At 52.6% G+C, this 16,107-nt stretch overlaps 1 protein-coding gene across 2 annotated transcripts in view; it reads right to left on the bottom strand.

Moving 5' to 3' along the window:
* The window catches only part of CPT1A (carnitine palmitoyltransferase 1A), a 50,562-nt gene that overhangs the window by 24,052 nt on the left and 10,403 nt on the right, over positions 1-16,107 (bottom strand). The window contains exons 2-7 of one of the 2 annotated variants that reach the window (XM_028117840.2): positions 10,886-11,039; positions 8,784-8,923; positions 4,496-4,667; positions 2,872-2,973; positions 828-965; positions 335-412 (exon numbers count right to left, since the gene is read on the bottom strand). In XM_028117840.2, the coding sequence (XP_027973641.1) occupies positions 335-412; positions 828-965; positions 2,872-2,973; positions 4,496-4,667; positions 8,784-8,923; positions 10,886-11,026 (771 nt within the window). In that variant the 5' untranslated portion in view covers positions 11,027-11,039. The remainder of the gene's footprint in view (positions 1-334; positions 413-827; positions 966-2,871; positions 2,974-4,495; positions 4,668-8,783; positions 8,924-10,885; positions 11,040-16,107) is intronic. The other variant, XM_028117841.2, reaches the window with a different exon arrangement.

Here is a 16,107-nt window from a genome sequence, read left to right as displayed (position 1 = left end):
CGGGGAGCCGCGGCCGCCTGTCGCCAAGCTCTGGGGGTGGCAGGGACACGGGCCCGCACGCCACCGTGGCATCACAACACAGTGCCCAGCTGTAACGACAGGGAGAGGGGCCCTGCAGCGAGGGGCCACCGACAGCCTCGAGAGTATTTCTGCGGTCCTAATTTCTCCAAGCGGCTCGCGGCAAACACAAAAGGACGGCCACGCAGCTTTCAGGCCTGGCAAGCAGGTCCTGGGCCCCGGCAGGGCGCCTGGGTCAGCGGGAGCAGGGGCAGGAGCTTCCCGGGCGGCCGGCGGACCCCTGGTGATGCCCGCTGAGCCCGCCCAGGGCACTCACCATGGCATAGTAGTTGCTGTTCACCATCAGCGGCCCTCGTCCTCGAAGGTAGATGTACTCCTCCCACCAGTCGCTCACCTGCAGGGTGCCAAAAGGACAGAGCGCTGGTGAGCTTAGCGGGAGCCACACGGGCTGGCGGGGCCTCAAGGGGAAGAGTGACTGCTCTGTGGCACGCGTGTGTAAGTGTCACACACGCCACGGCACGTGTGGGAGCCTAAGTGCTAGTGTGAGTTCAACACACCCGTGCAGCCGGCGCCTGATTTAAACACAACGCACCTGCCCGCCCCGCAACCACGCCCACTTCCAGCCCCATCTTCTGGTTCCGTCTGGTCACGCTGAATACCTCCCTCTTTCACACCCCACTTCGTTATCACCCGCCAAGTGGCTCCTCTCACCCCCCACACACGGGAAGGCCCGGCTGGTTGGTGGCACAGACTAGTATGTGCACGTGAATGCATTTCCGCCAAGACAGATGGTGAGTATGCATACTTACATAGTTAGTAGCCCACCAGGATTTTAACTTCAGATACCACTGCAATTTGGGTCCAAGGCTGACCGCAAAATCTTCTGCCAGAACCGTCATCCGTTTAAAGTCGGATTCCTTCATTAGAGGCTTCACCGATTCTAGATACTAGGGTTAACACAAAGCACACACGCCAAGTTAAAACACACAGGCCCCTCATCTGCGCCTTAGAAAAAATATAAACCTATTTAAAAGATTTAAAAATCTTCCCCAAGTAGGGATGCCTGGCCGGCTCAGTCTGAGGAGTGTGCAACTCTTGATCCTGGGGTCAAGAGTTCGAGCCCCACGTTGGGCAAGGAGATTACTTAAAAATAAAACCTTTTTTTAAAGGTTGATTTATTTATTTTAGAGAGAGAGGGCGAACAAGTCGGGGGGGGGGGTGAGGGAGACAGAGAATCCCAAGCAGGCTCCACACTCAGCAGAGAGCATGATGTGGGGCTTGATCTCACAACTCTGAGCCGAAACCAAGAGTCAGTCGCTTAACTGACTGAGCCACCCAGGCTCCCCTTAAAAATAAAATCTTAAAAAAAAAAAGAACAACTCCCCCAAGTTGGTTTTGCGGGTCCCCACACGAGTTAGCCGGATGGCTTTACATCAGCAACAATGACACCATCACACTCCTTCGTCCCTTTACTGGCCTTCTAGTTCTCCAGACAAGCATCACTACAAGATCACCGGAGCGACTTCCGGAGCGACAGGATCACGGTTCGGCCGACAAGGACATCTCACTAGTCTTTATCCATCATTGGGCCCTTAATGAAAGCCCTATTCCCACCCACTCGACAGTGACTCAGGACAGTGCCGGGAACATGCTGGGGACGAGGTCGGGACACTGGGTAGCAGGAAGGAGGAGCCAGAACGATGGGACGGGGAAGGCCAAGCCCAGTGTCAAGGCCAGGTCTCCAGGTACAGGGTTGTAGGGCCCCCTGACTTTGAGCAGCCCCACCCTGAAGTGAGAGCACCCAGGTGGCCGGTCACAGATGTGATGGGGTTTCGAGACCATCAGCAGCAGCTGTTGCTATATACATGAGCAAACTTCTAGAAAGTAAGGCCCTCGGTTTATTAGGAAACGTGTCCATCCGCCAAGTTCTGTCTGCCGTGAAAACAGCTTTGGGGCCCCAGGGAGATCTCTAGGACCCCTCCTTGAATGTTTACAGGGAGGGTGCCACTCCTGAAACCGAACAGCTGTTCAAGTTTTCAAGTTTACTCAAAGTGAGACGCGCATGAGTGGAACGTGACCACTCTGAAGCAGCTTGAGTCGGGCACCGGGCACCAGCAGGCGGGCCCCACTCACGGACCCAGAGCCGCAGGTGGCTTGGCCACGCTCCCGCGGGGCGGGGCTCCTGTCTGCCATGCCGCAGGTGAGGGAGGGCTCGAGAGAGCAGAGAGGGAACTTGAAAAGGCCAAGAGGGACGAAATAACTAGGCCGGGATTCAAAAGCCAAGGTTCTAAAATGGGTCCACGGGACAGGCAGAAACTGAAGCCCTCGTTGGCTTCGGTGGGAACGCCTGTGCTGTGGGATCCAGCCCAGCTGTTCCTCCACAGGTGAAGCAGAGGCCGGCCCCGCCAGCAGACGTGTGTGGGGTTTGGGTGATGGAAAGTTCTGGAACGAGACCGTGGTGGAGGCCGCGCAATAAGACCGTACTCAGTGCCACACAACTGCATGGCTTAAAGGTTAAAGTGGTCATTTTCATGTTATATACATATACACCGCAATTTAAAACAACCAGGCAAGTAACGTACCAAAGACGGTTGAATTGGACGCTTTGAGGGAACTGTATGGTATGTGAATTATATCACAACAAAGTTGTTTAAAAAGAATTTACAAAGCTATCAAACGTGATGCCTTTGAAAAAAACACCTCGTACGTACTGATAAGTTAGAAAGGAAGAGATCTTGGACAATAGCCGGACGAGCACACGGCTGAGACCTAATCCAGCCAACCGCCAGCCCTAACCCCCGGACGCCCGGCAGCTCAGAGGGGTTGTCCCAGGGAGCTCGAGGCCACACCTACCCTGTTCACGGTGTCCTTGACAGCTGGGACCGGCAGGCGTGGCAGTGATGTCTGGAAGCTGTACAACATGGGTTTTCGGCCCGAAAAGATCTTGACCACACTCTTAAAAAAAAAAAAAAAGGTGCGGTTTAAAACGGGGGACCATGTTAAAGACGTGAAGCCAGTTCTCGACCTGCCGACTCTTTACTGATTTTCTGGGCTTCGCATCGTCTCCGGTGTTTTCTGCCCCGATACCTCAGGCCTTTGCCAACAAACAGGTGACCCCAACCAAAAACCAGCCCAAGTCTGACGGATGCTTCAAGATGCCCCGGCCAAGGTGGGCACCCTGAGGTTGCCGGCTGACTGCGCATCTGCATGGGGGCCAAGATCCACTCGGCTACCTCTGCGAGGCTCTGGGCTTTGGGACGGGCTCCAAGCCCTGGCAAGGGGCAGGGCGGGGGCTGAACAGGGAAGCCTGGACCTGGAGCCAACCCCAGGACGCAGCAGCACCGCGGCCCCTCACGCCTGGCAGAGGGCACACGTTTGCCTCCTCTCAGCCCTTGCTTTCATCCGGAAGGATCCAAACTTGGTGTTAACAACGGGTCATCTCTTGCTGACCAGACCTCCGAGGAATTCCTCGGGCTCACGTGGGGCAGCTGGGACTCAGCCGGACGGGAGCCAGGAATATGCCATCCTAGGGAACACCGTTTAGCTTATTCCATACAGGGCAGGCGCCCCCTCGGAACTCTCTGCTGGGGGCTAGATTCTGCTTCTCTGGAAATCAGCCATCTTCCAGCCAGGTGAGCGCAGGAAGTCGGTCGGGGAGAAGTGAGGCCTGCGGGCGTCGGGGTGCCTCTCATGAGCAGCCCCCGGGGGACACTGGGGCAAGCCTCCACACACGTGGCAACCAAGGGACACCAGGCTGCAGCCGAGGAGAGCTAGCCGAATGGCCTGAAGCACGGGGCGACCCGGGGAGACCTGGTCGGACCAGTCGGCGAGGAAAACCACCGAGCGCCCGCCTTCGAGCTGGTCACAAAAGCTCCAAAGTGGACGGGCGTCAGTTTTCTTTGAAGGGGAAGCTGGATGGCAAACCCAGCAGACTCTAATATACCACGTTCAGAACTCTCCAACACCATTAAAGGAAAATACTCTTCAGCCCACACTTGTGAGTCACGGTGAATCAGCCCCTGCAGCTCCCAGGTCAACCAACCACGTGTGGAAGGGGAAAGGTCCCCGAGGAAACCCCTTTCAAGGTAAAAGCCACTCACGTGAGACCCTGTGAACGTAAGACGAGCCAGACGCGGAAGGGACGAATATTGTGGTGAGGGAGGTGGCGGCTGCGCGGGGCATGGGGCCCCTGACAGCGCCACCCCTGCACACCTAAGCCTTTGCTAAGAGGGCAGATCTTACTTACGTGCTCTTACCACGCAGGCAAAGTGGGGTGGAACATGAGGACGCTCTGGGGGGTGGGGAGCTAAGCTGGTGGCACCGATAATGACCACGGTTTCACAGGTGCACACTTACCTCTACGTGCACACTGCTAAACAGTGAGGGGGCCTGCTGCACGTCAAGCGCACCCCCAAATAAAGTGGTCAGAAAAAAATCCACACCAGTTCGGCACCAAGAGTGAAGTGGGGGTCATTACCATCCAGATCTTGGTGGCGCGGCTCATCTTGCCGTGCTGGGCGAACATCCAGCCGTGGTAGGATAGCAGCACCTTGAGGGAGTAGCGCATGGTGACGATGAGGGCCACCCACAGGCCCGTGCCGAAGAGGATGCCGCTGACCACGTTCTTCGTCTGGCTGGACATGCAGCTGCTAGGGAGAGGACACGAGCCGAGCACACGTTAGCGGGGATGCCACGCACTGCCAGCCGGAGCGGCCATCCCTCGACACAAGCCGTGAGGCGCCCCGAATCCAAGAGGGGACGCCAGGTTCCCTTAGCGCCAGCCCAACTCTCAAAGGCTCAGGCATCACTCTCCCGTCCTCAGGACAAACCAAGCCTCCTGTGTCCTCGGGGAAAACGCGCAACTTCCTCCAGGGTCTAGGAAAGGGGACGGGGGACGTGTGAGGTGGTGGCCTGCCCGCGACGAAACCCACGCCCTGGGTCCACCCGCACCTCCTCAGCTGGGTGCTCACAGCAAATCTGGGCTGTTCCCTCCCTGAACCTTCTTCTTCCTCAAACATCACTTTGGATTTCGCCATTACTCATGAGACGCTCAGATCATTTGGGAAAACTATTAAAGCTGTTTATATCAAAGGAGCTTGTTTTTGATCTAGGCAGGAATACTTGTGGAGAAACTCATGTTATAAAATCTTTTTTTTTTTTTTTAAAGATTTTGATTTACTTAGCGTGAGCAGGGGTTGGGGGAGAGGGAGAAAGAGAATCTCAAGCAGACTCTGCACTGAATGCAGAGCCCCCGATGGAGCTCGATCCCAGGACCCTGAGATCATGACCTGAGCCGAAATCAAGAGTTGGACACCCAACCGACTGAGCTACCCGAGTGCCCCAAAAAATGGTCATTTAAATGATAAACTTAAAGAGAGAAAATATTTTCATTTGCTAAGAAAAGAGATACATCGTATGGTAAAGATGGGACTGTAAAAAATCTTGGTGGTTTTGTTTTTAGTTCTAGCTGTTTTGGAAACCACAAGCTAGTTATAAAATAAAAAGGACTTAAATAACAAATGTTGGCAAAGACACAGAAAATACGGAACCTTCGGGCACTGTTGGTGCAGCCGCTGTGGAGAACAAGATGGAGCTTCCTCAAAAAAACTAAAAATAGAACTACCCTATGATCCAGCAATTCCACTTCTGAGTATTTATCGGAAGGACGTGAAATCCCTCTCTCGAAGAGATACCCGCACCCCCATGTACATTTCAGCATCATCCACAACAGCCGGGACATGAAAACCACCTACGTGCCCACCGACAGGTGAATGGATGAAGGTGTGCTACATAAATACCACAGGATGTTATTCAGCCATAAAAAGGAAGGAAATCCTGCCATTTGTGACAACCATGGACCTTGGGGGCATTATGCCAAGCGAAATACGTCAGACAGAGAAAGGCAGCTACTACTGTAGGATCTCACTTATACGTGGAATCTGAAACAAAAATCTTTAAATTCCTAGATACAAAGAGTGGACTGGTGGTTGCCCGAGGCAGGGGATGGGCAAAAGGAGGGACAGTGGTCCAAAGGTACCAACTCCCAGGGGCGCTTGGTGGGCTCAGTCGGTAGGGTGTGTGACTCTTGATCTCAGGGTTGTGAGTTCCAGCCCCAGGTTGGGTGTGGGATTTTACTTAAAAATAAAATCTTAAAAAAAAAATTAAAAAAGGTACAAACTTCCAGTTATAAGATAAAAAAGTCTTAGGGATCATGGTAACTACAGTTAACAATACCATATTGTATATTTAAAAATTGCTAGGAAAGTAGATCTTAAAAGTTCTCATCACAAGAAAAAAAGTTCTGTACCTATATGTGGAGATGAATGTTAGTTAACTAGACTTGTAATCAGTTTGAGCTACATACGTCTACCAAATCACTATGTTATACACCTAAAACTAATAAAACGTTATGTCAATTATGTCTCGTTTTTAAAATTATTTCAATGTGCTTCAAATTATTATTTTTAAGATTTTATTTATTTATTTGACAGAGAGAGACACAGCGAGAGAGGGAACACAAGCAGGGGGAGTGGGAGGGGGGGAAGCAGGCTTCCCTCCGAGCAGGGAGCCCCATGCGGGGCTCGATCCCAGGACCCGGGGATCATGACCTGAGCCGAAGGCAGACGCCCAACGACTGAGCCACCCAGGCGCCCCAGTGTGCTTCAAATTATTAAAACCACCAATGTACTCATAACCTAAAGATACCTCCAGTATTTAAAACCCACCAAGTTAACGCCTTCTGATATTTAAGCAACACTGAAACAAATTATCTTCAAGGTAAGATACTTTTGCTCCAAAACTTGTGTCCATATAACTTGTCAAATCTTGTGTTGTGATTTTTTTTTCTATAATATACACATGGGCGCTTCAATGAAAAGCATTAGCAAAAAAAAAAAAAGCTTTCTTTGAAAGAGCACTGTCCTTCCGAGGTGGCAGGAGCTGGATGGACACAGAGCAAACCCAGCCTAGTACGTCTGCGTTTGTGAAAATAGCCACCTCAGACAGTCGGAGGTGCTCTCCGGAAAGATGGTTCCAGAACGACCTTCGAGCCTGGGAAGACGCTGACCCTTAACCTGGTCTTTCTAAATTTGGGCCAAGGATGGCCCAGTTCACCGCAATTGGTTTAGAGGGACAAAGAAACAAATCGTATAAAGACCCAGATTATAAAGGGCTTTAAATAGCCAACACTTCTAAATATAATCCAGTGTTAAGAGCCCACAGTGGAGAGTACATTAAAACTCCACGTTAAACCCACAAGTCTGAAAAGTACGCAGAAACAGCATGACCCAGTGTGCAGAGGACCAGCTGTCTGCAGGGGTCGCAAGGACAGAGGAGCAAGGTTTCCCCGGAGTGTGGAGAGTGTCAGGGTCCCTGCCTCGGCGTCCCTGGGCACCAGGCAGAGCAGGGAATCTGGCAGGGGTCCAGCCCAGGCACGCTTCCCCTGAAATGATGGAATTTTTATTCGAAGTCTTGCAGACGCTTATAAAGACACGGGCCAGCATTCTTGAGGGAGCTTGGAGGCCATGAGCGACTCGGCTGGACTCTGGGCTTTGAACAGGAAGGAAGAGGGAGGAAGGGGCACCCACTCCAGGAGATACAAGTTCACGCCTTTAAGCGAAAACAGCTGTCTTACTTCTTTAGAGTAATCAGAATTGAATTCACTCATGAGCTGGGGGTTTCCACCTGAAGTCCTACCCTGCCAGTTTAGTCCTTCCTGAAGGGACAATATGAAAGCCATACAACCAGCAAGGCACTATTTTATCAAAAGGCCCGTAGTTCATCTGCTTAGCTTAGGCCAGCTGCCGACACCACAAACACAACCCGGGAAAGTCAGGGGGCCCTAGCCTCCCCATGCAACCCCCGGACCAAAACCAAAGCCCACCTATGGGCTGAGGACTTCGGGACCATGATTTCTGTAGTAAGAGACCAGGGTAAACAAGGAACTGAGAAACAGGATCGAAGGTCTGGCACGGAACCGCCACGGTGGTTTTGGAGGTACTGGGGGATCCTTTCCAATCAGAAAATAAAAACAAGTATTCTAGAGCAAGGGCCAAACACAGAGTAACGGAGACCCTCGTAAGCGAGGTCGCCGCCGTGCGGGGTCCGACCACCAGGGGACCCTGCACAGGTGTTAGGGCCATCCCTGGGACTGGAGGGAAGAAAGGACGTCAGAGGGGTTCCATAAATGCATTCGAGGGCATGCCCACATTCCACGTGGGACCCCAGGCACCACGTCCACCTTTCCAGGAAACTACCAGCCCAGAGGCTCCTCTAGGCCAAAAATCATGGTAGAAAGAGAGCCTATTTTCAAGCTCCTAGAAAAGCCAGAAACTCTCAAGAGTGCTGGGGTTCCCACCGGGGTTCTGAGCCACTCGGACAAGGAGCTAAGGGGCTGACTGCCCAGAGCAGTCAGTTCTCAGGGTCACAGACCCCAGTGCAAAGAGCTGACCGTGCCCAGGACCAGCTCCTGGAGCAGAAATTCCTTTTGAGGACCCTGCAGCCAGGCTAAGCACACTGACCACAACCTTGGGCCCTGACATGAAGTCCCAGCGCAACCCAGGACCAAGGCCGTCTTCAGAGAAAGGGCCATGAGGGACTCCAAACTCCCTGTGGACCTTAATACAGAAGAAAGCCTACAGGAGAATAGCCAAGCTTCAAATGGAATCAGAACAGTGATGGCCATTATATTTGAAAAGACATAAAAATGTCAGCAACAAAAGTCGCTAACTTCCGAGACAATTTGAGATTTGAAAAAGAGTACTTACGTCGTGTCCAGGGTCCGATTGATTTTTGCAATTATCCCCAGCGAGGGGTCGATCTTGGCATACATGGTTGACATCACACCCACCACCACGATGAGCCAACTGGACGGGCTCGCCGGGTACACACCAGTGATGATGCCATTCTAGAAACAGAACATGCACCATGAGTACTGTCCTGCCCACAAAGTCCACAGCTCCTGGTGATGGGGGCACTGGAATGACAGCAGGGGGAAGGAGGCCTTTGTAGTTCATGGTGGCTAAGTGACCACTATAGAAAATCTTCCCCAGAGCCTCCGGCCCCTTCTCTTCCTCTATTTCTGAGCCAAATCCCTCCCTGAAGCAGATACCCCGAGAGTGACCCCAGGACATTTGAATCACCCGAGGCATGAGTTTAACATTGATTCCCGAGCTCCACCCAGACTGACTCTCGACACCCTCGAGTTAAGGACGTCACTGAGCCAACCATGATGTCCTCTCCCCAGTCTGCTACACCTGGGATGCCCCAAGACCCCCAGCTCCAAAACCACCCCTCCTGCCACTCCTGAATCAAGAGGCTGCTCAATCCCCAAGTATTTTCAGGAGACCTGACTGCACGTTGAGAATTTGCTGTACGATCCCTCAGCCAAACCCCTGTACTTCCCCACCCTAAAAACCCCAAAAAAGTAGCAGGAGCAGAAGACAGATATGAAACAAAATTCTGGAACCCAGGTGAGCCTTGTGGCTCCTTATTCTTTTTATTTCTGTGTTTGTTTCAACATTTCTAATTAAAAAAATATATATATAACTTACTAAAGCCATCTTAACAAGAGATTGATTTGAGCAAGACATGGATTTAAGAAAACTCTCAAAGCTTATCTGAATTCTTTTAGGAGCTCTTTGCATCCCTACATGCCATTCCCACTGGGTTTCCGATTGTCTAGAAGCGTAAGAGAAAGAGATTTTATTTATTTATTTATTTATTTTTGAGAAAAAGATTTTAAACAAAGTGGGGGTTCTCCTGGTGTTCTCGGATAGATACGTACATGTACATTACATGACATTACAACGAAGGCAGGAAGGGCCCAGATTAAAAGGTCTCCCGCTCACCCCAGCCTCCCCCTGCAGCCCGTCCAGCTGCCAGCCACGCGGTCCTGTGTCACCTCTTGAAAACCAGAGAACATTTCCACTGGCTTGCAGTGACTGACGGCCCCAGCTCTGCACCCAAGCCTCTCTTTTCCCGGATCTGAGCACGCGGGGGGGGGGGGAGGGGGGGGGTAGCTGCTCCCGGCAAGGTCAGGTGACAACGTGCGCTTCCCCCTGTAGGTGGCGCCTCCTCCCCAGAGCCACACTCTGGACAGTGTGGTCAGTGTGCTTAGCCTGTCCTGCCAGGCCTGTTCCCAGGGGCCCGGCCCCCTTCTCTGACTCACTGCTTTCACCCTACTCTGGCTCCTGGGCCTTCTCAACTGCCCTTCTCTGAGCTACACCCTCAGAAAAGGAAATTGGAAAACAAATAGTTAGGAGTTTTTCCTCATTCCCCGGGCAGGTAACCTGATGAAAGGTCATCCCGTTTGAATTCTTTCCAAACACGCATCTTAACCCTTCCGTGATTTTCGAAATAAATTAAATTACGAATAAGTTAAAAGAACAAGACTCGTGCTTGATTAAAACCAGTGAATACATTTCCAGGCTTTCAGGTAAACAGAATTGAGAACATAGGAAGTTAACGCTGCTTGAATTTACACATGTATTTCAACATTGGACTATTTTATCAGGGAGGCATCTGTTAGATAAATTCACTGCCGTGCGCACAGCTGGGAAACAATCCTTTTTCTACAAGGTGTAAAGAGTGCTGGACTCAGAGACATGGGTTCTAGTCTTTCCTCTGCTTCTCTGAGCAGGTCACTCACCCTCTCTGAGCCCCCACGCCCCTGCCTAGAGGGAGCCACTGCCCCCGTCCGCCTCAGAGAAGTCAGTGAGCTGGTGTGTACACGCAAGCGTTTCCTAAGTACCGAGGGAGTATCGGGCATGCCGATCAGCACTCAAACACTCCCCGCCGCACCAGTGCCTACACATGTTCTCGGATGCTGAAGTGAACACTGTACAGATTTAAACAAGGATTGGCCAACCTTGAATCTGATGAACTTCTTTTTCCAGGAATGCAGTCCAGACAGATAGATTTGCTTGAGGGCTTCATGGCTCAGCCGCAGGTCGATCCCGTCCGGGGTGACCGTGAACTGGAAGGCCACGGCTTGGTGAGCTTCTGCCATCTTCGGCAATCTCCTAGGAGGATGTGGAGGAGGGCAGAGTGTGACGCAGCCAGCATGTCACTGGACATTAGAAAACCCCTCACCCATCATGCACAAACAATGAATCATGGAACACTACATTAAAAACTAATGATGTAATGTATGGTGATTAACATAACAATAAAAATTTTTAAAAAAACAAAAAAGAAAACCCCTCACCCAGACCTGGGATTCGTTCTGCATGAAGTCTTTCCCAGCCATCTCACAAACTTAATATTCCATTCACAGACCCCCCTCGCAGCGCCCGCTCCCCCGCCTGCGCAGCACTGCACAGCCCACTGTCGCCTCTGCTGGGAGGCCCGGGGTGGCCAGTGGAGTCCAGGAGTGGCACCCCCCACCACCACCTCCATCCCCGAGCCTCCAGTGTCCAGACCCACGGAAACCCCTACCCCCGGCCCCCGGCCCTGGCCATCCCACTGAACCATCCCTCCAGGCCAGCAGCCCAGGCCACACCCAGCTGACCCAGGAAGCTGGTGGCCATTTAACCACCTGCCAATCTCATCCCCACCCACCAGCTGCCTGGAGGCTGGCACAGAAGAAACCCAGAGGGTCCACAGATGAGTCCGTGATGGCCCTGAACCCCTTATCTCTGGACTCTGGGATGCAATGCGGCTGTTGGCTTGAGAGACCATCTCAGGCAGCACAAAAGACTCCATGAGAAGGAGGCGCACAGAATCCTCAGGAGTGGGTGTTTATGCGTGTCTACGGACGGAGCCAGGTCTCCTCCTCCTCCTCGGAGGCTGTGACTGGCTTGGGTCAACAACCCAAGGGGTGGAACATTAACTAGGGGGGAGTTCACCCTCCTGCAAGCAGGCTGGTTCTGGGCTACCTACCCTGCCCCAACGAATGAAAGCGTGTCTCCTTTCAACAGCTTCAGAGCCAGGTCTCTTCTGGTTCCCTTCCCCCTGGCTCCTGTCTTCTTCCTTGGGGACTATGGAGCACCTCCCGGCCTTCTTCCAGCAGAGCCGGCCCCTCTGCCACCTTCTGGAGCCGTGGGACCAAGCCATCTCTTCCTAAACTCTGCCAGAGCGCCCCACAATCGAAAGGAAACTAACGGGGGGCGGGGGGGAAGCTACCATGAACCGTAACAAAAATCCAAAATCATGTGTGTGTTTTCTTATCACCAACTATTTCTCCTGTTTTTACCTGCTGAAGCCCACCGAGTGTGGGTGGAGGACCAACCGAAATCAACAGGTATCCTGCTTTCAAAGATGCCCAGTTACAAAAGCCAAACTAGCTTCGTTTTCAGCTAATTGGAACAAGCGCCCCACGAGAGGCCCCGAGAGGCACGCAGCCTGCATTCACTGGCTCCTTCGGCAAGCGTGTGTTGATTGCCTCCCACATGCCAGCCACAGGGAGGATCGAGATGTTGGCAGAAAAGTCCTCCTGCCCTCCACCAGCTCAGACAGGGAGGCCAAAAGAAGAGGGGGTGTCAGAGGGGACCTCCCCGGTGACACGGAAGCCCAGAAGGATCGGCGGAGGGCAAACCTTTCAGGCCCAAAGGTAAAACAGGACTCTAGGTAGAGGTCAAGAGCAGGTCAAGGACAGGGTGGCTGGGGTCAACGGCAGGCAGCTAACTTTGGAGAGGAAGGCCCAGAGGCAGTCAGGGGAGGCAGTTGGGTTTTATGCGAAGGGTGAAGGAAAACCATCCAAGGGCCTTAAGTTACTATTTCTGTTCTCAAGAAGACCACTCTGGGGGCACCCAGGTGGTTCAGTCGGTGAAGCGTCCAACTCTTGGTTTCGGCTCAGGTCATGATCTCGGGGTCGTGAGATCAAGCTCCACGTGGGGCTCCACAGTCAGCAGGGAGTCTGCTTGAGATTCTCTCTCTCCCTTTCCCTCTGCCCCTCCTGCTCATGCTCGCTCGCTCTCAAATAAATGAATCTTTTAAAGAAGGAGGAGGAGGAGGGGAGGACCCACCACATGTGACGTCGTTGGGGGCAGAGGGAGAGGCCGGGGTGGGCATCCCCTGGGAAGTGTCCGCACATGAACCTACGACTCCACTTTGACTATGAAGGAAAAGAGCAAGTCGGAAAGACTGCAATCCCCTGGGAATAACCTTAGCTTAAAGTGATCTGCAAAGTGTTCACGATGATCTATGTGTTATTTAGCAGGCATGGAGCCAACCTCCCTAGCCTGGCCAATTTTGAAGGAAAAGATCCCACGTGTGAAAGCAGCAAGATCTCCAAGCAAATGCCTCCTGCAGATAATTCAGGATGTGGAAGAGGGTGTCCCAACAGCTCTGAATCCTTTTCTCAAAAAGCTATCCAAGTGGCTTGAGGATCCTGCCGGCGCCTCAAGGTTAACTCTTAACCCCTCTTCAAGAAGGCTTCAAACCCCCCATTCGGCGGGAGGTGGGTGTCACAGAAATAATTCTGCAGAGCCAGAAGCAGGGCAAACAAAGTTACAGACTGGCCACCCTTTCGATGATTTGTAAGATCTTTCAAGGGCTTTATAAGGACACGAGGGACTATTAATGGCAGTAGATGGAACCTAAACATAGCGTTTGTAGCCGATTCTATCCGAAGGTATGGGTCTGGTGTTCGCTCGGGGATCTAACCTCTGCCGAGGAGAGAGAGGGAGGCGAGACAGAGGACCTGCGGTCTCCCTGCCAGGAGTCAATGGCCTTGTCAGAACCCTGACTTTAAGGATTTGCTCATTCGGATTGGTTCAAACTAAAAACCAAAGATAAGAGTCCTAAATGAGCAATCTTTTTCTAGTTTTGCAGTAGGCAAGGCGCTGCCCTGGGCTGACCTCCCACTCCGAGCCACCGCAGTAATTAGTGAACGGGCAGGCAAAGGTCTGGAACACTCCCTGTGCAAATCTAGTAAAGGGAAAATCCCACCCTCTATCCTGGCATCCGCAGCCTCACGTTTAAAAATACTGACAATTACAGGGGCACCCGGGTGGCTCAGTCGGTTAAGCGTCCGACTCTTGATCTCAGCTCAGGTCTCGATCTCAGGGTCGTGAGTTTAAGCCCCACGCCAGGCTCCATGCTGGGCACGGAGCCTCCTTTAAAAAAAAAAAAAAGAAGAAGAAGAAACAATTTACACTTATAATGCCACCTCCTGTAGACGTCGGGGAAACGCAAATCAAAACCGAGGCCAAATGCCATGGCCCGCCCACCAGGACGGCTAGAACCTGCAAGATCAAGGGTGACAGGTACCGGCAGGGCCACAGAGAATCCAGAAGCCCCACGCGCTGTGAGTGGGGACGCGCGATGGGGCGGCCACGCTGGAGATCAGTCTGGCGGTTTCTCAAAAGGTTAAACATGGCCTGAGCACACGGCCCCGAGCTTCCACTCCCAGCTGCCTGCCCAGGAGGACTGAACACGAGTCCACTCAAAATCCTGCACGCACAGGTTTGTAAAACACCATTAGGCACAATAACCAAAAAACGAAAGCAGCACCAATGTCCTTCCCCTGATGAGCGGGTAGATAAAATGGGGTCTAGCCATCCAACAGAGCGTTCTTTGTTAAAAAGGAACAGAGCACTGTCACACTGATGAACCTCAAGAACCTCCTACTACAGGAAAGCAGCAGACACAAAAGGCCACGCACTGCACACTTCCATGTACGCAAAGTGTCCAGAATAGCGGGGGCTGGGGTACACGGCAAGGGGACGGAGAGGGGTAGATGGCTGAGGGGAGGGATGGTTTCTGTCTGGGGTGAGGAAAACATTCGAAATCTGGACTGTGGTGCTGGGTGCACCTGTCTGCGAAGGGACTCACAACCACAGAAGCGTGCACTTTGGATGGGCGTAGGGGACAGTGCGCTAAGTCACACCTCAATAAAGCGGTTATTTAAAAAAAGCCGCCTCATGAAACTGAAGTGTCGTCTATTCAACATTAATGCACCTAAACCTTCTCTCCTCAAATCTGTAACGCAGGTGGGCGGGGCCGCCAGTGTCCCACTCACTCCTCCAAGCAACGGTCAGCTCACTGCATCGAGGAATTAACAGTTAAATATTTTTAGGGGGCGTAGGATACTGTGGTTATTCTTTAAAAGAGCTGCCTTTTGGGGCGCCTGGGTGGCTCACTCGGTTGGGGGTCTGCCTTCGGCTCAGGTCATGATCCTGGAGTCCGGGGACTGGGCTCCCTGCTCGGCAGGGAGTCTGCTTCTCCCTCTCCCTCTGCTTCTCCCCTGCTCATGCTCACTCTCACTCGCTCACTCACTCTCTCAAATAATAAAATCTTTAAAAATAAAAGAGCTGCTGTCTTTTAGCAATGCATACTGAAATATGTATCAGTGCAATTTCGTCCTCTGTCAAGTGCAGGGTCTGCTTCAAAATCACTGGGGGTGGAGGGGACGGAGGTATGAACCTGCCACGTGTGGGAACTGGTGAAGTCGGGCAGTGGCCACATGGAGGGGTCTGTTATGCTGGTCTCTTTTCTTCTGTAGTTTTGTGATCCTCTCTTAATCATTTCTTAAAATATGTTTAACGAAATAAAACGCCTGTCCGCTGTAGCTCGGTGCTACATTGGACAATCAGACACTAACTTTCAAAGCTCCCAGCCTCTTCCAGTGCTTGTCAGTGGCCACCTTTCTGGACACATCTCCCCGGCGAGCCCCACGAGCCACAAGCCAGCCTCCGCAGAGCAAGGTGAGGCCCCATACCCTGTGCACCGAGACCAAGTCAAATCAGAAGGAGGGGTCCGTTTCCAGGGCTGCTGCCCTCCCACAGCAAGCCTGCCCTTGCATTCCTGGGCATTCACAACATGGGATTATCTACCCGACCCACCCACACCCAATGACACCTAGAATAACAACAACAAAGGCTCTCTGTCAGATCACAGCACCCCTGACCTACCACACCCTTAGCAGGAACTGCTATCTCGGTTCCCGACGCAGGGCCCACCCTCACCTTTCACCCAGGTGGGTGCGGGTGAACCTGCCTGCCTGCCCCGCCTCCCCCACCTCCGAGTCTCCCCAAAAGGACAGCCAGAGTAACTGATGAAGACACACAGCGACCATCGCCACTGCCCAAAGTCTGACCACACGGGAGGCTGGGGGAGGGGAGAGGCAACCTCCTGCGGGGGCGGGGG

This window comes from Eumetopias jubatus, unplaced genomic scaffold (genome assembly GCF_037043125.1).
Source record: "Eumetopias jubatus isolate StellerSeaLion01/CBP00866 unplaced genomic scaffold, mEumJub1_p1.0 scaffold_13, whole genome shotgun sequence".
NCBI classification, from domain to species: domain Eukaryota; kingdom Metazoa; phylum Chordata; class Mammalia; order Carnivora; family Otariidae; genus Eumetopias; species Eumetopias jubatus.
Note: the sequence above shows the minus strand (reverse complement) of the source record. Positions and strands in the feature narration are given on the sequence as shown.